This window comes from Petaurus breviceps, unplaced genomic scaffold (genome assembly GCF_028583685.1).
Source record: "Petaurus breviceps papuanus isolate PSGF00001 unplaced genomic scaffold, PetGlider_PUasm1.0 118, whole genome shotgun sequence".
NCBI lineage: Eukaryota > Metazoa > Chordata > Mammalia > Diprotodontia > Petauridae > Petaurus > Petaurus breviceps.
The window spans coordinates 5,554,664-5,581,872 of NW_027185616.1; the positions used below are offsets into that span (position 1 = coordinate 5,554,664).

At 37.9% G+C, this 27,209-nt stretch overlaps 1 protein-coding gene across 2 annotated transcripts in view; it reads left to right on the forward strand.

Annotated features, from left to right (window-relative positions):
- The window catches only part of HAPSTR1 (HUWE1 associated protein modifying stress responses), a 48,234-nt gene extending 34,012 nt beyond the window's left edge, over nucleotides 1–14,222 (forward strand). Inside the window, exon 4 of one of the 2 annotated variants that reach the window (XM_069085668.1) lies at nucleotides 1,641–8,500. In XM_069085668.1, coding sequence (XP_068941769.1) covers nucleotides 1,641–1,753 — 113 coding nt within the window. In that variant the 3' untranslated portion in view covers nucleotides 1,754–8,500. Of the gene's footprint in view, nucleotides 1–1,640; nucleotides 8,501–8,539 lie in introns of those variants that run through there. The other variant, XM_069085678.1, reaches the window with a different exon arrangement.
- The last annotated feature ends 12,987 nt before the right edge of the window (nucleotides 14,223–27,209 follow it).

Consider the following 27,209-nt stretch of genomic DNA (forward strand, 5'->3'; position numbering starts at 1 on the left):
GTTTTAAAAAACCAACCTTTAGGGTACAATCGCCATTAAAGCCATTAAAGTGCACTAAAAGATGAAAAGTTTTAAATTTTCCTTTTCTCACTAAATTTAAGTTATTTGGGTTCCTGCCCTAGGAACTAACAATTGTTTATGTTTAAAGGGATAGTCTTTCAGTCTTTTTTTTTCTTCTATTTTTGAAAAGGTAAAAATGGGGTTAAAGTTGCTTATAAGTAGTCATGCACTTAGAACTGTAATGTACTGTGTTTAGTCCTTAATAATTAATTTACACTCACAAATGGTCATATTTGGAAGGGTGTTCTGAGGTCATCTAGTTGAGCCTGTACAATGTGACAACGATAAGTTGTCATCTGATTTGTTCTTGAAAACCTCCAGTGATACAGGACACACTCCCTCCCTCCCTTGGTAACTCTTCACTTTTGAATGAGCTTTAATTCTTTAAGTTTTTCCTTCAATCAAGCTTAAGTCTGACTTTCTTTATTCCTAGCTCTGCCCTTTAGGATTAAATAGAGAAATCTAATCCCTCTTATACCTGACAACCCTTCAGATACTTATGGACTATTCTTGTGGTTCCAATGAAATCTGTCTTCTTCAGGCTAAAACCACCTCTTCCAACAAGTCCTGATGGTCCCCTTCACCTTTTGCTATCCTGGTTCATTTTCTTTGGATACCGTCAGACTTTTTGCCTTTTCTAAGATGTAGCTAGAATGTGGTACTCGAGAAAATCATAGTGTCTAAAAGTCTATTCTTTTCTCCTCTCTCTTCTCCCAAAAGGAGGTTGATAACATTTTTGAGGTCTCATGGTCATTAGGAGAGAGGTTGTGTGCTAGAGTGGATATATAAAGAAAGTAAGCCTTGGAGGCAGACAAGTCACTTAGCTTCTCAGTGCTCCATGCATCTTTTTTTTTTTTAATAAGAATTTTTTTTCTTTGCTTAAGTTATTATATTATTATTATATATTTTTTTTTTTTTTTTTTAAAGCAATTGGGGTTAAGTAACTTGCTCAAGGTTACACAGCCTGGGTGTGGTGCTAAGTATCAGAGCCGGATTCAATCCCAGGTCATCCTGACTCTGGGGCCAAGTGCTCTTGCTCACTGAGCCACCTGGCCGCCCCTCCATGCAACTCTTAAGACAGGAGCTCCTAACTTTTTTGTGTTATAGACTTTTTGGGTAGTCTGCAGCCTTTGGAACCCTTCTCAGAATAATGTTTTAGATGAATAAAAAAAACCCCATAGGATTAAAAGGAAACAGTTTGAAATAAAGTAATGATATTAAAAATGTGTATGCTTTTAAAATTGTTAATAAGACAATACATTTGAAAATATAGGCAAGTTAAAGTTAAAATTTTATAATTTCAAGATGCCAGTGTGAAAAAGTGTTTTTGCTTAGCTTGAGTAAGTACATTTAACTCTGTGGATCTTTGAGGTGATGTGCATGTCATAGTTGAAATCTCATTGACATAATGTAGCTAATGTAATGTGAACATTTCTGATTTCTGTTGGTTTTAAAAGTCACAGGTGCTGCTAATATTATTGTGGTTTGTTGCTTATATTTATAATGAAAGGAAATGCTAAATTTCAATTGTAGTTTGTTGGAAATAAAGATATAATTTTTTTCCCCATTCAAATTCATAGGAGTTCATGGACGTTTTGAAATCTACATGGACCCCAGCTTAAAAGAGTTTCCTTTTCTGGGAGTTCCCAGGACAAGTGAAATTAGAGATCCAGCCTGTCAGCGGTCATTATGAACATAACTCTTCTAGCACCATGTAATAAAAACAACAGTAATTCACTTGTAACACTCAATTCTATGAGAAATGATTTAGTATTGAAATTATAAAAAGAAATCTTAAGAATTTTGGTCTACTTTCATAATTTGAAGTTTCTTGCTGTGACTGATCACATGTGTATCTTCGGTATCTATATTTCGCTAACAAAATCTAGAATTAGAAATCAAAATTTCCTGGGGTGGGTGGGAATGAGGCACAGCAGAGTGGCGAATGAAACGGGACCAAGAGTAGACTGGTGGAGTGGGGAAGAATTGTTAAAACAATGAGTTCTTCTGGCACATGTAAGATCCTTTGTTTTGTGGAATTTTTACATAATTTCAGAAATTACCTTATTGAGGATGATTTTATATGTGTTGGAATAGTATAAATTTCAAAAGCAAGAAGTTGTCATTGAAAATATTTGGCATTTGTGCATTACAAGGCATTTTACATATTGCCAAATATAATAGAGTATATATTTTGATCAATTTTGATTGTTCTGATTGTGAGGTTCTAAAATTGTTGCTTTCTAGGAGTGGGATCTCCCAAGACCTAGCAGAACAGTAGAGCAGCAAAACTAACTGACATGAATCCTGACTTTGTGAAGCTCTGTATTTTCTCATTATGGCTTGTATTTTTTCCCAATGAGTGCTAATTTGCATAGTTCAATACTTCTTAGGTATTACAAGATTACTGCAGAATTACTGGCTGTCTCATTGAAATAAGTTTGTCAGATTTGGCAAACAGTAAAATTGGTAGTGGGATTCATTAGTCACTTCATTGACATTGCCAACTTATCGACCTTACTTTTTAACTCTCGCTCAATATTCATTTAAATTTTAGAGACAGAAAATACATATTCTTAAGTTTAAATGTAATTAGTCTGATTATGAAAAGGAGGATCCATTGTAGTACAGATATTTACATGATTCTTTGAAATAACCAGAAGCATGAGTTTATTCTTGAAAACAGGTTCTGTTGATAGTGAATAAAATTTCTCTTAATTTGTCTTTAACCATCTAATCTAGAGTATATTAAATGAACCTCCAAATTTGATTTTGTTTCATTGTTAGCATCTTAAATTAGACTCCTAAAAACTAGATTTGGTTTTCAAAGGTATAATTGATAGTTGTTAAATCATAGGCTTTATTTCTGATTTCTTTGTCTCCCTTCCCCACAATAGCTCCATAGTGAACATTGGCAGTTAAAAACTGTCAGCTTATATTGTGTAAACTGTTGTACTGCCTAGTTTCCTTTAAATGTGTAATAAGCTTAATTTTTACTTCTGAATTATTAAATATTTCAGTTTGGGTTTGAGTTTAAGTTGGTTTGATATTTCTGTGGCTTTGGTTAAGATTTCCCAAAGCAGACTTCAAGTGGTTTTAAAAATAAAATACAGGCCATTAAAATCTTTTCATTTTAATAGTTGACATTTAAGAAATTTATGTTCTCTTTATGGTAGAAGGAGGCAGGTAAACTTCACTGGAAAACAGGACATGAAGTTTCATTACTTTGCTAGAATAAATGATTCCTATTGAGGCTTGGGTATGTTAATGTCACCAAATGACATATCTTTAATAATAGATGACTTTTCTGAATAGCATGATAGTATATCTAACTATATTATAGTATAGTTGGAAAAGATACTACTTCAGATATCAGGTAGCTATTAATGGACAAGTTAAGGTTCATAGACTATTAAAACTTTAATTTTTAATTAATTATTTTACATTTTAAATATTTGTAGTACTACATAACAGGAAATACATTAACATGTGATCATGATTGGAAGAACTTAATGTGGCTACAAGTATTCCATTGTGATATTTAAACTGCTATAGAACCAGGTACTGACACTAATAGATATGAATGGTTTCCTATGTAAGTCACATAAAGGAACTGAAGTGATCAAAAATCAGATGAAATTTTGGAATATTACATGCGTATCTACTGGAGTATTAAAACATTTCCTAAACTGTTTGCTTTTGTGAATAGTTATTATATGGGACACTTAAGTGCTAGTGTTTCTTTCCCTTTATTAAATTTAACATGTAGGCACCAAAAGTTTTGTTTGACTGAAATTTTTTTCACTATGACAGTATTCTTAATTTCTTCTGTGTCCCAAAATTTCTTATTTGAGTTATTTTGGAGGGCGTTCCATGTTTTCAAACCTCTCTCCTTGGCATTATAGGTTTCATCAATATATTTTAAGCATAAAAATATTCTGTGGCCAAATTTGCTTAGGAAGTCAGTTTTATAACATTATATATAGGGTTAATTATGGGCAGTTGCTGTGGTGTCTAGGTACAAATACTCCCCAGACTGCTCACCTATATTGTAAAGGGTGATGGAGAGATGAGAGAAAGTTGGGGCCTGGGCATGAGGTGTTTATTTTTTTGTTTAAAAAGTCCAAAGTGACTGTCAGTTCCAATACAGTGGGTATTCCAATACGTGGTGGTCATATTTATGTCTGAATATAGTTTATAAAATAACTTTGTGTCCCTGAGCAAGTCACTTAATCAGTCTGCATCAGCTTTCTTCATTTGAAAATGGGCATAATAATAGTACCTCCCTTCTAGGGTTGTGAAGATGAAGTGAGATATTTGTAAACAAATGAGATGAGAGTTGTCAAGTGTTCTGCAAACCTCAAAGTGCTATGTAAAATGGTTGTTATTGTTATTATACTATTATTCAGAATTGATGAACTTATTTTGTACAAAAAACGAGGAAAGTTATTTCAGTTCATTAATAAGTATATACGTGCTCATCATCATGCTAGTTTCTGGGGGAGTAGATACAAGATATGAGACATGATTCTTACCCTTGAAGGATGGAATATGTAGTTGGAGACAGAGGAGGAGAACCTGAAACCACTTCAGAAACAGTAATTAAATTCTGAGCCATGTGGTCCTGATAGTTGTGTAGTGTTGCAGAGAAAGGGGAGGCGTTAAATCTGAAATAGAGATTCTTTGAATTTTATCTGGGCCTTAAGAAGAAAGGGATGATAGAATTTTAGGTGGGGGATAGGGAAGAAGAGTTATTTCAGGAAGGGAAATAGCTTAAATATAAGACAAGGAGATGGGAAATGAGGATAGTGTATGTGTTGGAAGAGGGGAGGCAGTGGGGGAGATTATTAGGTGTTGGACAGAAGTGAAGTTGGATAAGATGGGACCAGAGTATATAAAGACCTTGGAGAACAGGCAAAATTTAGACATGGAGTAGGTAGTAGTGATAGTTTATTATGACAGTTAGCAGTGTACCCTTGTTTTAAAAATTTCCATCCAATTTCTTTTATTTTGTTTTCATGCCTTTTTGTTTTTGATTTTTTTAAAAGTTCAAAAGTCTTACCTATTTTCTACAGTGAATGTTTAACAAAAGTCTTCACCTTCAAGAGGTAAGTATGTAGTCTTTTCCTGAAGCCTCTCTCTTCAGGGCTGACCATTCTTCTCATGACCCTTCTTTTATAGGAACATCAAGAAATGAATTATATGGATAGCATGCTCAACTTCAGTGGCAAGAATACTTGGGTTCAAGTCTTGACACTTAGTAGTTGGGTGACCATGGGCAAGTCACTTACTTAACCACTGAAAGCCTCAGTTTCCTCATCTGAAAAATGGACTAGCTGTTCTCTTGGGACCCGGAACCAACTCTGAATTTATAGACTTCTGAGGAGTTTGTGTACTCTTTTCTCCCTGTCTTTTCTCTGTCCTTGGTCCGTCAACCTTCATTTAACAGCTTCACCCTTTACTAATCGTGCCACTAGCTTTTATTATTCTGTCTTGATCCTTATTGCCATCTATTGATCTGTCCCACTCTCTTGACTGGTCTTCATCCCTGGTTTATACTTTTTATTTCCTTTAAAAAATGCTTAATTGAGGCCTTTTTCTAATTATTAGTATTCATTTGCTTTGAATTCTTTTCATATCCTGGCTGTACTTTGCCACTCCCATGAACTTCACCTTCACTCGGGTCACAAGCTTAAATCTATCACTTGGAGCTCTTATGCACCAAAATCTTTGACTCTGAAGTTCCCCTCTAAATTTTATGTCCCTCCTTCTTGCTCACAGGAACTTAATCTCAACTTTTTTATATTAATCTTTTGATCCTTCCTTCCCTGTTTTCCATGTTAGTTACCACTGTTCTAGTTTTATTTCTGTCTTCAATCCTGACGCTGTAGGTATTCGTTTGAACAATTCACTGCCCTCTACCTTTCTGCCCTCCTGCCCCCCATATTCTTGGATTGTTAATACTTATATTTTTCACTGATTCACTTTTATTCTTTCCACAGCATAGTATAATAGAAAAAGCACTAGACTTCAATGAAAAAACTGTCTTGAGTCATAGCCCTGCTGCTTTGTAATTGTAACTTTGGACACTTAACCTCTTTCAGTTTTTTAATTCATCCAGGGGCTAGTTCTTTAAGGATGCTTAGCTATATCAATTCCTTCTGTCCCTAGTCTACCTGCCTGTGTAGATGACCTTGCCTTCTACTTGACTAAGATTAATACCATCTTGTCATCTCCATCATATTCCCTACTCCATACCTCAAAACCTATTTTCAAATGTTCCTTTTCTGTTCTAGAAGAAGTTAAGTAGCTGTGCTTGCCAAAGCTAATAACCCCTTTTGTGCCCTGTGTTCTCCTCATCCTTCTGAGACCTTTTATCTATCATTCTCTCCTCTTCTTTAATGCTTCCCTTTCTACCAGAACCATTAAAAAATAAGTTTTATTGTTGCCTTCTTGTTTTTATATTACTCACTTATGGATTTGCTTTTCTTTTATCTTCTCTCCCATGCACGCTTCCATCTAACAACTAAAAACAGATTAAGCCACCTAATACTGAAGAATATATCTGATTGTTCATAAAACATTCTGTACCCTCCACCAGTTCTTTCAATGACATTTGTGCTTATTTAACCATTCTAATTTATATTCTTTTGTCTTGGGAATTTCATTCATTCCCCTGACTTTAATTATTATCTCTGCCATGAATTCCCACATCTCCTTAATAGCTAAAACCAAACACTATACCGAGCTCCAGCCCTATATTTACCACAACTCTACTAGGGTTCATATTGGTACCCTTCAACTTGGCATGTTTTAAAACTGAACTAATTTCCCTCAGACTCCAAATCTCCTTTTCCTCACAAAACTTTCCCTGTTACATGACCATTCTGTGTAGTCAGATGAAGAACCTCTGCGTTTTGGGCTCTTTTCCCTTCACCCCATACAACTGTTTGCTAGGTCCTGTAGAATCAACAAGATGTCCCATGGTATCTTTTGTGTTTTTCTTTATTGATTTTATTGTTATCCCAGTTTATGCTTTCTTCTGCCTTTAATCTTTTCTCTATACAGTCTGTCCTTCATGACTGCCAGAAAAATATTTCTGTTATACAGATCTGACTAAATCATTAGCCTGCTCATAAAAAGATAATATCAACATACTACTTCCTTAGCTGACTATTCAAAGATACCTTTTTAATTTTGTTCTATGTTATTTCTCTTAACACATATTCTGGCCATCCTATAACAGTAGGTGGTCTGTGAGCTCATTTCATCCATTCCTACCTCAGTGATTTCGTTTCCTGTTTACTCAAGCCACTCATTAAATCTTGGCCATCAAAATTATTTTTACTCAGTGTCCACATATTTTTACTCAGATACCACATTTTCCATGAAACTTTCCATGACCTTTCTCTTTATTCTTCTTTAAAACTGAAAATGATCTCTTCCCATATTATTTTAAGTACTTTGTTTAGGTTATTGCCTTAGCTCCACTTCTCATCCCTAATTAGATTGTAGAATTCCCAAGGGCCATCTTATTTTCTCATTTTCGTATCTTTTGTGCCTAGAATAGTACTTTTTTATATAGTAGGTACTTAATGAATATGCTAAATTTGACTGTGGCATTTTCAGCAAAATTTTTATGGATACAAAAATCTAAAGCCGTGTTTCTAAGCTTGTTGGTCTTAGAATGTTGATTATGTAGGGTTGTAGTATGACAAATTTAATTAACCATGAAAGGAACCATAATTTCATATTAAAGCATAATTTAATATTTAAAGCCACTGACTGTGGTGTAATTTTCTGTAACAATTTTTCCTGAATATAGACATAGTTGTGATACAGGTTTCCAGATTTGCCCCAAGCTTATTTTGAAGGCTTAAAGTTATGTAGGTCACTCAATAGTGAGGTCTGACTTCATGGAGAGAGCCCATAGACGTGGTTCCCCAGACATGACATTAGGTGTCATAATCATTACATCTGGAAGTAGAATAAGGCAGGATTTTGATCCTGTTATTGAATTTTCTAGAACTAAGCCAAAATCCAGAAAGACTTTTAATCAAAGTCTGGCTATTGTTGCAAGGGAAAAAACCCAGTGAGGCTAGATTAGTTGAATAATTTTTAGTCCGAGGAGTCCCCACAATTGTTGGGTTGGGCCCTAGAGGTGTGTTAAGTATGAAAATAGTCTGGAGAAGTAAAGATTTGGAATCAGCTAACTCAGACCTTGTTAAAATGAGAATACATATCAAAAGAATTACATACTATGGAATAATAGTAATAATACATATATACCCTAAATTGAGGGGTTTTTTTGTAGGCAGGTGGCCATTTACTTTTTCTCCATGGTTGACCCTTCTACAAAAACCAAAATGCAAGCAGCAATAATACCATTACTTTATAATGTGATAGAATGCAGAATTTAAGTGTTATATTTCATAGCATTATTGTGCAACTTTTAAAACTTTTTTTTTCCTCTTCTTAGGTCTTAGTGGCGCAATGGCTAGTATAAGCGTTCGTTCAAGTACTCCAGGCTCTCCTACTCATGTAAGCAGTGGATCGAATGCTAGTCGAAGGAGAAATGGACTCCATGATGTGGATTTGAACACTTTCATATCAGAAGAAATGGCACTCCACTTGGACAATGGTGGAACTAGAAAGCGTACCTCAGCCCAATGTGGCGATGTCATTACAGACTCACCAACTCATAAACGCAACAGAATGATCTAAACTGCAAAATCTTCAAACCCACCATGCTGCTTGAAAGCCACTTGATCCTCAACATACTATTGAAAAGGAAACATGAGGCCATCTTCCCTTGTTCACTGTTTAAGACAAGTGAATTCAATATTGATTGCCATAAAGGAAGTTTTAGGTGTTACAGTAGATGCCTCTTGTAACTATGGCTTTCTTAAACTATAATCCTAGCAGAGGACATCAGATATTGTGTAGTAGTTAGCAAGATCATCATAGGCAAACATGTATCCGTTCCAAGGCTAAAAGTGACCTTACTTGTATTCTTAAAGGGAAAGGAAATATCAGATGTTTATTTGGTTATAGAATGCTTTTTTGTCCTTTATTTCCTGCTGTGTTGAGTATTTTGCTTCAACAGTATTTGCCAGTTGACTGAAATTGTCTGAAACATGACTTGGCATCTTTGTCAAATCTGCAGGCTTCCATTTTCGCAGCACTGTACCATGCACCTAGTTTCTATATAGTAACGGTGTGCAAGTTATAAATATTGGACTGTGCCCTTTTTAGTTTTAAAATAAGCAGTTGATAATTCTGGTGATTGTGTAATAATGTAAAGAGGTGCTATGATGGTCATGCAATTAATACTTAATATGAATCAATACAAGGATCTTTATTGGATTCACTTTGTGTGTTTTAGTACTCTAAAAGTAGCAATATTAAACTTTTCCCCAATTAACCTCATAGACTTTAAAATTTTCAGTTTTGAAATGATATAATGTACTTATTTACATGCTGGTACTGTCCTTGTGGTAAGTGTAAGCACTGCAGACTACACTCTTGAGTGGCCTAAATTTAGAGAGGTCGTGAAATTTGAGAATAGGCTTCCTTTGGGTTCAGTATTAGTGAAGGGGTAGGTATCGTATGCAACTATATATCCAGTTTTGCATTTCTCATGGATGCCCATGTTTGTGGCAGGTGTTAGCTCTGGGCTGGGGGGAGGGTTAAAGGTATGTATTTTGCCTGCTTATGAACAAGATATGATCACTGTTTGAATAAAAAAGGGGGGGTGGGAGGGAAAACCAATTGGAATATCCTTCTTAAAAAGGTGGAATCTCAGCAGGTTCTGTAATTGTTAGGTAGGCCTTTCAAATAGACTCCTGGACAAATGTAAGACCTCTTATAGCTACAATGTTTTGAAGCATGTTTTCTCTTCATCTTCTAATACCTTGAACCAAATGTATGTGTTCATTAGATGAAGAACTTAATGTAAGCCTGCCAGTCACTGTAACTTACTAAATGGCATTCTTACATCATGTAGGACAAAGACAAGAGTGTTTCCTTGCCCATTATGAGTTATTTCCTGTTTTGTCCCAAGACCCTAGCAAATCAATGTAGGGATTTTCTAATACCTAATTATAGCACTTAGTTAAAGTTTGCAGTTTATTGAACCACTTTAGAGTCTTGTGAAGACTTAAATGAAATTTGGCGCTAAAGTTGACCATAATACTCATTGGCCTGGTAGGATGTGAATAGAATTTTAAAAGTTAGCAATGAATTGAAATTCTTGATTCTTTTTTGACCTTATTTTTCATACTTGAGCTTGAAATGAAAATCCATTCTAAGAAAAAAATTTAGGGATGATTTAAAAAATCATCCATTTTTGCAGAACATGCACACAACAGACACAGACACACACACCCTCTCCAGGTACACACATATTCTCTCTGTCTCTCTCTGTCTCTCTCTCTCTCTCTGTCTCTCTCTGTCTCTGTCTCTCTGTCTCTCTCTGTCTCTCTCTCTGCCTCTTGTAAGGAATACAGCCGCAGGTGGAATTATAGTGCTCTTGTCATATTTAACCTGAAACGGAAAATGCCTATGTATTATAAACACTTTTCCCAGCCTTCCACTTAATAAGAATTCACCAAGAAGTGCATCGCGGATCATCTTTGTTTTTCTCTTGCTTGTAAGTTGAATGCTGAGGTTGGGGTGTATTGATGTGACGCTAAGAGGGGATGGCCCTCCTTTGCCTAAGAGAGCTTGAGGTAGTGGGACAAACATTGATTTAGTCCATCCCTTGTGTTCTTTTGTTCTAGCTCCTCTTTTCCAAGTTGAATAACAGTTTTTTTTTGTTTTCAGTTGGTGCTCTGAACCTTAGTCCTAGTACCCTTTACACTAAATTGTCAAATTTTGATAAACTTGTGCCATTTTCTTTGGTAAGAGAAAGCAGGTCTTAATGTCTGCCAGAACACAATTTATAAGCCTGACAGGCTCCATTAAACTTTTTTAAACTTTAATATTGGCTACTTTTTTTCAATTTCATTTAATCTCAAATGTTACTTGTCACTTAAAGTACTTCCTTTCCCTTTTCCTACTCCCATGTCCCAGTCCTTATATTTGCCAGCCCTATACAAAATAAACCTTTAAGATGCATGTACTACTCCCCATGAGCAGAATGGGGAATAATTACTTAGAAGGAAAAAAGGTCCAGCACTTAGGATTTTGAAGCCTTTCTTGTGCCAGTTTCAAAACAAATCATGGAAGATTGCCTTTGTGTGTGATATTTTGTGTTTTCTTTTTTTTGTTTTTGGAAGCATAGCTCTTAGAAGACATTTTTGGTCTTTTAAGAGCAGTATACATTGAACTTTAAAACATGGTTTAGTTTGGGAAACCAGAACTTCTTAACCTTGCTTGATCCTTTGGTCCCTTAACCTCCACAGCTGATCAGTTCTGTTTCCATGTAGGCAGATTTAACTTGGCATGAGTGGGTTCAGTACATCTTACACTGCAGTGACCTGAGCTTGGCTAAAGTATTAAAAACTTAAAAATCATAACGTCTAAGAAATAAAACAAAACTCATTTGGCTGAATCTAAAGTCCTGCAGTCAAATTCTTAAATGTGGTTTACCCAACTGGAGTAGTATACACTTTAAATCATAATCCTAATAAATATTTTAAAAAAACAACCACTGGGGTTTGTCTGTAGTTTTGTTTCGGGCCATTATACCTGGATAATTAACTAATATAAAGAAATGAAATTAATTTCTAAAGGAAACCAAAGTATTAAGTTTTGCCAGGCTAATAGAATTCATTGATTGAAGTAGTTGCTGATTTTTATGCCTGGTTTTCAGATTCAAGGTGTGTAATTTTGGGGTGGTTAGGAGGCGCAGTGAATAGAGCACCGGCCCTGGAGTCAGGAAGACCTGAGTTCAAATCCGGCCTCAGATACTTAACACAAAAACTAGCTGTGTGACCTTGGGCAAGTCACTTAACCCCAATTGCCCTCCAAAAAAGCAAAAAAAAGAAACAAGGTGTGTAATTTTGAATATCTAAAGACTGAAGAGTTATGGAATTTTTAAGGTGCTATTTTCTTGGGAGAAGAAAAAGAGATACAGGTAAGATTTAATTTGAGGATTGAATGAACTTCATAATGTAGTAAAAGTAAAGAAGTAAAAGTGAAGGTGCTATGAAATGACAGACTTTTTTTGGGGGGAAAATAACTTGTTTTAGAAAATCAGTTAACGAGAAAATGGTTAGAGGTTTGATACTTAGCACAGTTCAAAGATCACTGTGAAAGGAAAAATAGGTAAAGCCTGGCCAAAGGATTAAAAATAGTTGAACATCACTATCTATGTATTGAAAGTAAAAATGCCAAGAAATTGTTCATTTGGTATCTAAACAGCAGCCTTAAGTTTGGGAAATTATATTAATAGGAAGTTGACATTTGGTATTTAATACACATGAGTACAAGCGTCTTTAAATAGTTAGATTGGAGGTGAACAGATTATCACTTTTCATGGGCTTTTTTGGTGGGGATAATAATTTGCCCAAAGTCACGCAGCTCCTTATTGATAGATGGCACTAGAGTTTAGATTTTCTGGTCCTTTTCTCCTTTGCTAATACTGTCTCAGGATGGGTTCCTTATTTAACCAGTTACATCTGGGAGTTTGCAACTTGGTTAACTTTTTCTGTTGCCACCCTGCCCAGACCCAGTGGCAGTTTGTTACAGTTTGTGGAGTGGTAGGGATGGTGAATTATTTTGCCAAACTTAAAGGAAATAGTTTTTTTTTTTTTCAATAACAAGCTCCCCTAGTGCAGAGATGTTAAATGAATAGAAGTCTGAACCAGATTAAAATGTAGTTGAAAAATGTTGAAATAATGATAAAATACAACATAGATAATGTTAATTTGTGGTTTTCTAAGCTTATATGCTACTTGCAAGAAACTGTATGTTAATTTGACACCATTGCCCTAGTGTTTTTTTTTTTAAATGGCACAATTTGAGGTACATATACACTGCTAGGTAATATACAGTTGGATCCCAGTTACTGATATCAAATGTATTTATGCACACTTGATAGCATAGTAGAACTTTCCATGCTCCACGTTTTTGAGGGGATAGTATGGTAGGGTCTTTGACAAAATCTAGGGGGTAGGAAGGCAAAGTTTGCCTTTGTCTTTTACTTCTTGTGCTTCCCTCTCCTCTGAATCTCCTCCCTGAGAGCATTCTGCTCAGATTTGACCTTCTGTTCTGCTAACTCTTTCTCCACTACCCTGTCATGTAAAATTAACCCTTTTTCCTCCTATTAAAACGTAGTATGAACATTTCTGTTCATAGATTTTATTTAGGTTTTAGACAAGCTGATTAATTCGTATAGCAAGGTATCATTTACCACTTGACTATGAAGGGGGTATTTGCCTCAACAGATAAAGGCGAGAAGGGAGGTTAAAGATCCTTTACGATTTTGTTGTTTTCAGAAGTGACTGCACTAGGTAAAGGTAACAGCAAGTCTAACGGCAAGTCAGTGACAGAGCCAAGACTCCAAAGTCAAGACCATAGAACTAGTATTTCCTTTGTCTTAGTCAGGTGTAGTGCTTTCTGTATCATACTGCTTTTGTTAACCCAAATTGTTGGTCTGTGAAGGAAACCAGTATTTTAATGCCCTTTGCTGACTTTGGGTATAGTGCAGAGGAAAGACTCTGGCTCTGGAGTCAGAGGACCTGGGTTTGCAATCCCTCCGATGCTTAATAACTATCTGACTTTGTACGAGTTTACCCAACATGCCTAGGCCTCAGTTTCTTCTTTTGTAAAATGACATAGTTTACCCTGTGAATTTCCCTTCTAAACCAAATCTATGTTCCTACTATATTACACATAACTTTGTCACTGTGCTCCCTGGAACATGATGAGCAGGTGAAATAAAGGTGGGTTGGAGTGGTGATGGTGGGGCATTTTCCAAAGAAAGCTTTTCTCTCATCTGGTAGGGGTCAGCCTTAGAGCCCCTTCTGTGTCCCTTTCTTTAATTCTCTTAGTGTTCCCATATATGCTAAATGTATGCCTGCTAATAGGAGAACATCTGTAACTGGAGGCATTGTTTCAAGTTGCACTTTTTTAGGACTCTGTCCTCTGTGAGAGTTTGCTGTAATAAGTAAATGGAGTACTGTAACTTAATAAATGTGGTTAATTTTGAAAATGAACTAGAACCTGAACTATTGGTTTCTCATAACTGATTTACAGAACTTTTAGTGGTAGGTAGTTTTAAGCATGATAAAGCATATTCCAAAACCTTTTTAAAACCTGAAGTGAGACTTGGAATTTTGAAAGTGTTAAATTTTTATACGGGATTATGAACTCGTCTTTTTTGCACCTGTTAAAAAAATTCTTTACCAAGGAACACTGACCAATTGCATGTGACTGTTGTGATAAACAGTATTGACATTTATATTGACTCCAAGAAACTTTTATCTTCTGAATTCTACAGCTGCCTGGGACGAGTTGTTAGTACAGCTGCTACAATGACAGGCTGTTTTTTTTAGACGGGAAAAGTACCATCTTGTGGTGGGAGAGTACTTACTGCTGAGTAATAATTTTTATTTTGAATTAAGGTGGTATTAGAATCAGAATGTGGGAACTCAGAAAGTGATGCCAGTCATCTATTCCCACTTACTCTTTTATAGATGAGAAAACTGAGGCCTTGGGCAGTGAAGTGACTGAGGATGGTCATACTTTATCACTGGTGTGTGTCTTTTTCTGGATTAAAGTCTATTATTTGGAGCATGAACACTATGAGGGATTTGCGCTATTAAAGTTTATATATGTAGCACCTAGTCAGGTTTCAACTGGAGATAAGATATATTAGATGAATTTGGTACTGCTTGAATGGCCAGATTTAAAGAATAATCCTTAATGATTCCGTGTCAGCTTGGAAAAAAAGGCTTCAGGAGAATGCTTATGCTTGGCTGTGCTGTTCAGCATTTTTAAAGCAATTTTAATAAACTTAGTCTGCTTAGCAAATTTTAAGATGACGCTATAGGGAGGAATGGCTAATGGAGTAGTTTTCAAAATCAGTATTCCAAATAAAGTTCTTTACAGGCCAAAGCATTGGGTCACATCAAATAGTGTGAAGTTTTAATAGGGATAAATGTAAAATTTTACACTCGGATTAAAAAATTCACTTCCCACATACAAGATGTACAAGTATAAGGCAATGCTAGATAAGTAGTTGAACTGAAAAAGATCTGCGGGGGGGGGGATTTGGCATCTGGTTTTAATAGGACTTTAGAGTAATAAGGCTGTCAACAGAAGTAATGCAGCCTAAGGCTGTGTTAAGAAAGGTAATGTTCCCGAACTCTGCACTGCTATCTTCTGCCTTGCTTAGATCAGATCAAGTATTGAGCTGAATTTTGAGTGCCACATTTGGGAAGGACATTTATTGATAAAGCTAGAGACAGCCAAAGGCAGACAACCAGGAAAGAGAAGGACCTTAAGGAAATCACTTTAGGGAGGAGATGGGTCATGTTGGTATAAGATGAAAAGACTTGGAATATTTATTTTACTTTATCATTTTCTATGTACTTAAAGTCACTTTGCTAATTTAGTCCAGGGCTCCTCTATGTGTGAGGTTTAATTCTTTGAAATCCATGAGGGGGTTTGGAGAATTGTTTTGGGGGTGTGGAGTATTGGAGAGAATCATAGATAATTGTATGGTTCCTTGGAGGATGTGGGAAAGGGGATATTGGTCTAATCCCTTTATAGAGGTAGCTAAGTACCATGCATACAGTGCTGGATTTGGAATCTGGGACACCTCTGTTCAAACGGTGACCCCTGGACAAGTCACTCCTAGTCTCAATAATACTTATCTGTAAAATAAGAGTACTGTAACACCCACCTCACAGAGGATCAGATAGGTAAAGCTCTTTGCAAACCTTGAACATTGTGGAAGCTCTGGCTGAAAGTTGAAGAAAACTGGAGAGTTGTGTGGACACAGCAGCAAACAACAATTTTGGAAGCTCTCAGGTAAAACTTCCTGGTCTAGAAGATGCCGCTTTACTGCTAATTGGGAACTTCTGGTTCAAGAACATAAAAATGTGTTCTATATATTGTTTACCTGTAAGATTATGAGAGACATAGAGGTATGGGAGAAAAAAGTCAACTATATTCAAGTTTCTCTGAAACCTTGACATTTTCTCATCTTCACTTTCCCTTTTTTTTCTTTTTTTGTGACTTTGCTTCATGTTAGACTTGTCTATATGTCTAGCCCTTTGCCAGGCCCATCTATAAGGTTAATTTTCATTCTTGCTTCCAGTATTCTGGTTTACCCTTATAAGGGTTCACAGGAACAGCTGGAAGGAAGGAACCTTAGGGGAAAGGCAGAATTGTATGTTGAAATGAGGGGTTTAGAATCACAGGACCTAATGAAGTTCAAATCCCAGACCTCGAATATGATTCTTAACGTGTTTATTTATTAAATAAGAGGACTGGACTGAGATCCCCTCCAGCTTTACATCCTAGGAGCCTACATGAAACTATCTAACCATAGAGTTGGATCTTCCCAGCTTCTGGTAAATATCATTGCATCATTGATATAAGTGGCTGTGAACAAAGGGCTAGTAACACCAGTCGGTGCACTGCAAGGCATTGAACTAGCACTTAATCATTCAACAGGCATTACTAGACATTGGTATAGAAGCTGCTTGGAGTCGTTTCTCCCCAGGGAAAGGCCAGTAACAGGGGCTTTCCAAACGAGCACCTTCGTGGCCTTTTTTTAGTCTTTTTATTCTGACTAACTCTCAAAGTGCTAGAGATACCTGTCTCTTTGGTTCTCTATTAGGATGCTCTGCACTGAGGTAATTTTTCAATGATTTTAGGAGATGTCAGCATAGTTGAATGTGTTCCCTTTAGGAGTGTTGTAAGACTTTGCAATGCTTCTCCCTGACCTTAAGGAAGAGTGACGAATGATGGGCCTTCTTTGCACCTCCCTTAGAGATTAAGAAGTCTAGCTGACTAATGATGAACTAATAATCACACTTTTGGAGTTACTGGAAGTGACAAGGTAGCTTGTGAATTTGACTTTTTTTTTTTAAGTTGATATCTCAGCTGGGCCTCTACTTTTTTGCATAGGCCAAATTACCCTCTCTCCTTCCCTTTCCCTCCCAACCACCCCTCCCCCCCTCCCCATTTTTCTTTCTTTCCCTGGGACTTGCCTTCCTGCTGATGGAGATGAGCATTGAGGCATGGAAGTAAAAGATAAAGGGCACAAACACCGAACTGACCATGATCCTTTTAACGTTGAGGGCAAAATGTATGTGTTCCAGTTTCTCTTAACTTTGAGCTACCAGTAGCCAGCATTTCTTCAATGATTTCAATTTTTAAAGCATGTCTTGTATTCCCTTTCCTAACCTTTGTATTACAAGTCTTTACTTTGAAGATGAAGTGTATTGTAGTGGAAAGACCAATGGAGTCATAAGATTTTCAAGTTCAATTCCTGGCTCTATTTACCACCTGGATGACCCTTCAACAAGTTACTTAAAATCTTTGACCTGAGTTTCCCTACTTTTATTGTGAGAATGGCTGGATGAAAAGACTTTTAGGTCACAGCTCCAAATCTTATGATTCTGTGATCTTTGCTCCCAATTATTTCTTTATAAGGTCTCTTAGCTCCTGTCTTTTCCCCCATTTATTCCACTTTAGATATGCTGTTTGGGGACACCAGTGCCAGGGGCAATAGCACATCAAATGATATAATGTCCATTGTTTGAAGTCAAAATAGGTTCATAAAATTAAAGCGGCTGAGCAAACTGAAGGCCAGAAAAATTAAGTGTGTAAGTAGTGATTTAACTAAGTAAAACCCTTGTCAGTATTTTGCCCTGAAACCCTTTACTGGAGTCATTGCCAGGGTTGGACTCAGGCCTATTGCCTACTCTAATTCTACCATTAGGGATTTATTACTTTGAGCTAAGACATTAAACCTCTATTAAAATATTCTGAGTGTGTTACAATCATAGCATAGATTTAGAGGTCATGGTATCATAGATTTGGCACTGGAAACTACCAAGAGGTTAATCTAATTGACCCTCCTCATTTTATAGCTGAGGTCCAGAAACGATTTGCCCACGGTCACACTAAGTGAAAGAATGAACTACAGGACCTCTTACTCCAGTGATTTTTATTTATTTTTTTTTGCTATTAACTCATAATTCATTCCCTGATGTTAAAGATGAAGACACTGATAACCCAGAGAAGTGAATGACCTGCCCACAAGTTACATGGGTAGTGAGTAATACAGTGGGAATTTAATTCCAGCATTCTTTCTCCGGCATCATGCTGTGTTAACACAGTAAGGTATTTTGATTCAGTTTCAGATTCCACCGTGATAGTGTCTTGAGAGGCAAGTCTATTAACTAGGTAATCTCCCTGGGGAGCCAGGGGTCATTTGTCAAAAAGACTTTACTGACTAACATCTCTGCTTATAAAATATGATTTCTTCCCTCAAGAGGTTTACAATCCTAGTTAGGGAGAAAAAGCACAAATACAGGGAAAAGAATACAATATGAAGCCATATGTAATAAGAATCAAATTAACAGAAAAACACGATAGCCCTTTCAATCCCAGTTCTGATGAGAAAAGAGATTGGGTAGGGTTATAAGGGAAGGCTTGGTTGGGGCTGGTGATTTGAGCTGACTCTTGAAAGGTAGTGTTTTGAGAAAAGTAATAAAGATAACCCAAATTTATATAGTGCTTTATGGTTTACTAAGTGCTTTTCTTAATAACTAGCATTTATGTGCTACCTACTATGTTCCCAGGTCCTATGCACTTTGCAAATATCTTGTTTGATCCTCACAACAAAATTGAGGCAAACAGAGAAGTGCCCTAGGGTCAGTGTCTGAGTCAAGGTCTCCCTACCTCTGAGACTCATTTGGGAACAAACTAGTATAGTATTCTCATTTTACTGTTTTGTTAGGAAATAGTCTCAAGGAAGCATGTGACTACTAAGGAGATATTAACAAAAAATAGTAATAAAAAACACATTGTATTTGAAGTACATTGGCCCCAGATACCTTGAAACTACGACTGTTAAAATAAAGCAGCAGGTGGAAAGGTTGTGATGAAGCTGAGTAAAGATAGTGGATGTGGGAGACCCCAGGAGCTGGTACCATAGATAGTTCCAATCTGCCCTCAGACGCTAATTATATGGGCCTTGGTGAGTCACTTGACCTGTTTGTCTCAGTTTCCTCATCTGTAAAATGGGGATAATAATAGCACATACTTCCCCGAGTTGTAAGGATCAAATGGGATAATATTTGTAAGGTACTTAGCACAGTGCTTGGTATATAGCATGTGATTAGTAAATGCTTGTTTCTTTTCTTTCCATTTGTTATCTATGCTCTCGCCACATGACTAGCCTGTTGGTGATGTTTCCTAAGGCAGGGATTCTGACTCATCATTTTAGTCCTGGGAATGAGGAGTGGTTCATTCCTGTAACTGCTCACCTTAGTCACCCTCAACCTGTCTTTTCTTTTTTAGATGAGGAGGAATGAGTTCTGTGTTTTAAGTCATATTTATGATGGAGTAGTTACAATGACACATCTATATGTAGTGCTTTATGGTTGCAAAACTTAGAAACATCTCATTTTATCTTCCCAACAGTCCTGTAAGATAGTGCAAGAATGATTATCCCCATTTTACGAATAAGGAAATAGGTTTGAGTGACTTTACCCAGGAAGTGGTGGAACCCAGGTCTTCTAATTCCAAACCTCTTCTTCATGACAGTTTTGGAAAGAGTGAAAATTGGAAGAAAGAAGGAATGTGATCTGGGAGCATTGCCCAGAGAGGTATTCACTGTCTCCCTGCCTTGACCCCTCTTCTTTGCAATCTTCTGTACTCTCTGTACCTGAGCTTGGCATCACCTCTTCTCCCTTTGAAAAGAGTGTGTTTCAGGGTAGCTGGAGGAGTCCCAGGACTGACTGATTTGTTTATTATCTCTAGAAAGTAGTGGGGGAGGGAGGGAAGGGACCAAGTATTTATTAAATGCCTACTGTGTGTCAGGCACTGTGCTAAACACTTTACAGACATCTCATTTGATAAGTGCTAGGTTAACCTATATTATGTATGAACTACACAGAGAGCTTGGGGTTGGTGGGATGTTCCTCTTGGGAAAGTTGAGGAGTAGGAAGGACAATGAATACTTCACCCCTGCTACCACAGAATAAGACACCTACTTGGTAAAATTATTTAAGATTAAAAAAGAAGCAATGACCTTCACATAGGACAACGTACTTTCAGTTACTTTTTTTGGGGGGGGGGCAGGCAGTTGGGGTTAAGTGACTTGCCCAAAGTCACACAGCAAACATGTCAAGTGTCTGAGGTCGGATTTGAACTCAGGTCCTCCTGACTCCAGGGCCGGTGCTCTATTCACTGCACCACCTAGCCACCCCTTTCAGTTACTTTTTTTTAGTGATGTCCTGTACTTGGCCACACTCTTGCCTGGTCTTTTTTGTGATGACGTGGCCTTCTTTGCAGTGGCAGGTAAGTGGCACTATCCAATGGCAGAATCCTGGGCTTGGGGTCTGGAAGACCCGAGTGCCAATGTGACCTCAGACACTTCCTATCTGTGTGACTCCGGGCAAGTCACTTAACTGCTGTTTGCCTCAGTTTCCTCTTCTATACAATGGGGATAATAATGGCACTCTCAGTGTTGTGAGGATCTCATGAGGTAACTGTAAAGTGCTTAGCATAGTGCCTGGCACCATAGTATCGTTGAGCTTCATGACCCCATTTAGGCTTTCCTTGGCAAAGATACTGGAACCATTTGCCATTTCTTTTTCTTTTAAAACATTTCCCAATTACATTTTATTTACTTATTTATTTTTTGCTTTTTGGAGGGCAATTGGGGTTAAGTGACTTACCCAAGGTTACATGGCTAGTTTTTGTGTTAAGGGTCTGAGGCTGAATTTGAACTCAGGTCCTCCTGACTCCAGGGTTCTATTCACTGCACCACCTAAGCACCTGGTGGGTGGTTTGCCATTTCATTCTCCAGGTCATTTTACAGATGAAGAATCCAAGGCAAATAGGATTAAATGACTTACCCAGCGTCACACAGCTAGTAAACCTCTGAGATCAGATTTGAACTCTGGAAGATGAATCATCCTGATTTAAGGCCTGGTACTCTATCCACTGTGCCCCTTAGCTGCCCATAGTAAGCACTATATAAATGTTAGCTATTATCATGACTAATAATAGCTGCTTTTATGAAATGGTTGACTGGAGAGTTGGACTATAGAACAAGTTTCTTCTTGGATCAAGCTTGTGACCCTCCACCTTATTAGCATTCATTCATTCATTCATTCATTCATTCATTCATTCATTCATTCATTCATTCATTCATAATGATTGAATGCTTGCCATGTTAGTCCTTTAGAGGATACAAAAGAATATACTAGGAAGGATTTCTTGGTGGTGTTGTTATACCGGTATGTGTGTGTAGTATGGGGAGGGAAGAGGTGAAGTTAGAGACTCAGAGTTCATGATGCCAGGCCCCTATATCTAGGAGCTGGGGAGCCACTCATTGTGACTCATTTCCTGTTTAGTATTCTGATGGGAAACCATGTGGTATTTGGAACATGAGGAAATCCAGATGGTGGCCAGGAGCCAGTTTCCTGACCACTCCCATCAGGACCTTAAAGACACAGCCTTCAGGGCAGTGATTCTCTTGGGAGCCCTGCAAGCACTGGGTCCTGGGGATGGAGTGAAGGAAGGCTTTGTTTCTAAGCTGGTATAACTTTCTTCTCTTTGATGCAAGATGAAAAGGGGCAGAAGCTTTAGATTTTAACCCAAGTAATCTCTCCATTCTCCCCAGTAAGATACTAGAATAATGGTGGGGAAACTATGGCCTCAAAAACCACAGGTTCCCTACTCCTGTATTAGAAGTATAAGTTGCCCCCCTTCTAAATATTTTTTTTTAAAGCAATTGGGGTTAAGTAACTTGCTCAAAGTTGCACGGCCAGTTATTTCTGGGTGTAGTGCTAAGTATCTGAGCCCGGATTTGATCCCCAGGTCATCCCAACACTGGAACCAGTGCTCTTACTTGCTGAGCCACCTGGCCGCCCCTCTTCTAAATATTTTTAAAAAAATAATTTGTTTCAGTTAATAAGTCTATTTTCTCTCCACCTTCCCTACTGGAGGAAAAGGAAAACAAATACATATAGTCATACACAACTAATCACCAGGTGAGTTCTTTCCTTAACATCCCCCCAGCCCCCCAGCTCCCCAGGAAGAAGCTCAAAGAGCTCATTTTATTTCCAGGGCCCATTTGGTCAGTAGAAGATCCCTGGGACACCAAAGGATATGCTTCCTGTGCTCACCATGCTCTGAGATGCTACAAGTTTTTGGAAGAACACAGTAGTTCTTATTACTCATGGGTTTTGGTCTAGTGCTGTCTTATGGTCAGAAGTCTGCCTCCAGAGCTGGAATCTAGGTCCTCGGGCCTGAAATCAGCTTCTAGCATTCTGGGGTTTTGGCCCACATCTTCATCTAGACCATAGGTTCCCAAAGTGGGAGATACCACTCCTCTGGGGTGTGGGAATGATCCAGGGTAGAGGTAGTAGCCTTGAGTGGAATTGGGAGGCATTGAACAAAAATAAGGGGATGGTACAAGCATAAGGAAAAAAAACGATAAAATTTTGAAAAACCATTCATATATGCTTCATCTGTTGTATAATAGAGTTAGTCATAATTTTCCAACTAAAAACACAAAATGCAAGTTATAACCAATCAGTGGTCAAGTCCACCAACAGGTCTTAATAAGCAAGTGTTGGCAGGTGAGCATGTGCATTGTCGGGAAGTCCAGTATGGATCAGCAGGGATATGTGCGTATAATGACTTGTCTACAATATGATATTATATGGTTACATGACACAAAATTCCATTATCAAAATTTCAATGCAGGCCTCCCCCCCCCTACCAAATTTAAATTATTAAAGACGCATCATTTTAAAAAATTTATATTCTTTTGAAATGATGCAAATAAAAAAAAACTGCTAAAGGATTAAAGTAGATTTCCAGGGGGGGCGCTGAGTGATTTTTTTGAAAAGGGGGAAGTAGGCCAAATAAATTTGGGAACCCCTGGTCTGGATAATGAGGAGACTGGGCAAATGATCCCTAAGGTTTTTTCAAACCCTGATATACTCTGGTTCATTATACCCCTGAAGTGACATGTTGCCAAGGGATCCTGGAGCCTGCCTGTGTCATCTTTTTACCTCAACTGAATCTGTTTCATGTACAGTATTCCTATTTATTGGTTTATTAACTGGACTCTAGTTGCTGGTGGCTATCTGGATCTCATCTTGCAGCCCTACTTCTTTCTTCCCCATTACCTTTCTTGTAGGGCTGCTCAGATCCCATCCTGTGGATGCCAAACTGAATACAACCTCTTCCTGCTTCTAGGAATCTCAAGATAGAAACCTCAGACTCTACTGGGATTTTGCTGAATTATTCTAGTTTACTCCTACCTGCCCATCCAGCCTTTAGCATAGTGCCTGGCACAGTTGATGATTTAAAAAATACTCATTGCCTAACTTTCCCCAAACTAGCCATTTTCCAGTTCTGTAGGAGTGGGACCTGTAGCAAGAGGGATTTGAGTAAATTAGAACTCAATTTACTTCAGCAAACATGAAATAACTTCCAGGTACAAGGCTCCCTTACATGCCAAATATAAGCATTGACATAATTCCTGTTCTCAAGGAGCATAGTATCTAATAGGAGATAAGATAGGTAGAAATAAATATACTACAAGTTAGAATTTGATTAAGTGTATGGGGGAGGTTGAACAAGAAAAAATTATGTTCTAGTAGACTGAGAGAAATTCTTCTTTTGGACCCATTTCACCCACCAAAAGTAGCAAGAAGACAGCTTCAGTGAGGGGTGGGAGAGAGGGGCATGATTTAGGAGCAGAACTTTTCAAAGGCAGGAGTTTGGATCCAATGACCATTGGCAGGCTTTTCCTTCCTAAACAGATTATTGCTGTGGTTATAGACTCCATTTTGGTATGCCTTACCTCCCTGCCCTCTGATACAAGAGTTTCCTTTGGTCAAACCAGTTTTAATCTCCTGATTAAATACCTGTAGAACAGAATAGTGTGTGTGAGATTGTAAAGGCCAAACATATTGTTAAGGTAGGACTTGAGATAGTAAGAGGCAGTGTGGTAATGTGAATGTTGGCTTTGGAGCCTAAGGAACTGAGTTCAAATCACAGCTCTGCTGTGTGTGCAGTCTTTGGCAAATTACTTACCAGTAACTTCACTGGGTTTCAACTTCCTCATTTGTAAGAGGAGATTGAATTAGATGATTCCTAAGGTCCTTAGTCATTCTCAATATGTGATTCCCTTTGTGTAATGCTAACTAGAGTTCCTCCCATGCCTGGATTTATTATTTTCATTTTTCTTTTGATTGTGTCAATCAAAATCCTAACTTTTTTGGGAATGGTCCTGTTTGCCTCTGAAGGAAGAGGTCCTAAAGAGATTATTATTTCTTGTTGGTAAGGTTTCCTCTGGGAGTATGATGATTAGCTAGAGACATTAAAATGAATGATTTTAACATGTTTAAGGAGTGACTACTAGTCTGAGGTACTTTGCCACAAAGTGATTTAAGCCCTAGTCTCTGCCCTTAGGGATCTAGGAAAAGTGTCAGCAAGTCAAATTCTTTGGGAATGAGGATCCTTCCTGAAGACCTTTGGACGATACCATGTATGCAGTAGCCTAATGATAAGACTAAACAACTTTAAAGATTATCTAGGTCACTACCATTGGTGGTGTCCTACCCTTTTCTTTTCTTTCCTTTTCTTTCTCCCTCACCTTAGGCTGTCCCAGAATCCAAGTTGGCATAGTTGTGAGAAGAAATGCCACCAGAAGGGGGTGCTCCTTTGCCCTTGCCTTCTCCCTTCAGCCAGGCTGTTTGTTCATAGAGCTCATATGATATAGGAGCTAGCACCTCCCTCCAGTCCTTCTTATGAGACAGAGAACAATCATCAGACCTTACTGTCTGCTCTGCTATTGCCTTCTAAGATCCTCTATGCCTTATTTTCTACTTTGCCTCATATGCCTTCCTCCACCCTTCCTACTGTCATCTTAACTACCTATGTAAGCTAAAAGCTTCTGAGCCATATCATCTACTCCACAGTTGAAACTCTTAGGACTTCTGGTGCTTTCCTTCTGCTCTGCAGCAGAACTTTCTTTTTTATACGTTGTGTATCCTAATAAGAGTGTGAGTTCCTTATAAGCAGAGACTGCCTTATTTTTTTCTATTTGCATTCTCAGTCCTTAGCACAGCCCTTGCCACATACTATGCATTTAATTTTTTTTAATTCATTCATTTGAGAGTTACTTGGGGCAGGGAGGGGTACCAAGAAGTTAACTGACTTGTCCAAGATCACACGGCTACTATGCACCAGAGGCTGGAGACTAAATCTGGATCTTCCTGATTCTAAGGCTGACCCTCTATCCCTTCCATTTCTCTGCAGTATTATCATCCCCCCAAAAGAGATGATTTATATTGGCATGACTCAGGTTCTCTGGAAGATTACTATTTAACAGAAAATAAAAAGTGTACATAAATGACTATAATACAGGTTAGGAGGTGGTAAATGTATAGAAGTCAAAATGAAAAGGGAGGTAGGCAGGAAATAGAAAATTATCTCTCTTTGGTAAATGAGAAAGTTGAGAATTAGAGAGACCATGGTCACAGAGCAAGGAAGTTCAAGAGCCAGAATAGGAGCCCAGTTCTTCTGAATCTAGGCTCTTTCTAGCTCTTTACATTACCTTTATACTTTTCACTTCCTTGTGGGATATGTTTTTTTGTGAAGGGATAGAGCCTCTTAGCTTCTAATTGGCCAGTCTATGGAAATTTGCTGTGTTCTGGTAGGTAGAGGTATTTTCTGGTGTTTTGGCAGTACTTCACCCCTCGGTTGAGATTCTGTAGAGATGGATCAGTGGGGTGATGATTGGTGTTTCTGCTTCTTTAGCCTTTCCTCACCTTCCTTCCAGAGAGTGATTTCTTTTCCTTCTCCACTTTATAGGGGGTAGGGCAGGGCAGAGCATCAAAAAAGGCCATAGGTATGGACCTGACTGGCAGTCAGAATATCTCTGGGTGTCACTTTCCTACTCTGCAATATGGAGAGGGGAATTCTGATCAGGAGTTCTTAACCTGGGGTCCATGAACTTACTTTAAAAAATAGTTTAAAACTATTTCAATATAATTCATTTCTTTTGTAATATTATGTATTTTATTTTATGCACTGGAAAACATTCTGAGAAAGGGGGCCCCTCTAGGTTTCACCAGATCGCCAAAGGTTATCTATGACACAGAGAAGGTTAAGAAAGAATTCTTGGTCTGACTGTTGTGCCTCTGATGTCCTTTCCAGCTCAGGCAACCTTTGCATTTGGAAAGAATCACTATGTCCGACTGCCATCTAGGGGTGGTAATAAAGAAGAGCCTGCCCTCCTGCTCAACCCCAGAGCCGGTGATAGATTCCTGGTCCTAGCTAAATTCATCTGTAAGCTTACCATTCTTCCCCTGCTTCGCTCCTCATACCAAGCCAGCTACCCCCAGAAGACTGAGGAATAAATTTTAATCAAGGCTTCCAAGCCAAAATGTTTAGAAAGGGGTCTCCTTATTTTTTGTCAATGATAAAATCAGAGGATTTCTCTCAGTGCCAGTGGTGGTGCTGGTGGGTGGACTGAGGAGGAATGCTTATTATCAGAATGAGAAGAGGGATTCATAGTTCAAAATAAAGAGATTTAAAAACCAATCCTATAAACCTTTGAAATACCTACACAAAGACTTCACACCCACTTATCTACATGCTTTGCCTCAACTCTTCCCAGCCTAGAATTGTTATCATTGACTTGGACTCTTAATTAAGCAGTCCTGGAGTGGGAGGGACATGGCATGTGCTCAGGTCTCCATAGACAATTGAGAAGTAATTCAGAACAGTGTCTCTGAGGAAGTACTGTGCCTGATAGTGATCTTGGAACATAGACTTCATAGAAGAAAACTAGGAGCTGTTGAGACCTGGATTTTAATTTTGTGGAATCACTTGTTAGCTGTGTGTCTTGGGGTCAGCTTCCCTGAGTTTTAGTTTCCATCACCGTAGAATGGAAATAATAAACTCCAGACCTACCTACTATAAAGATC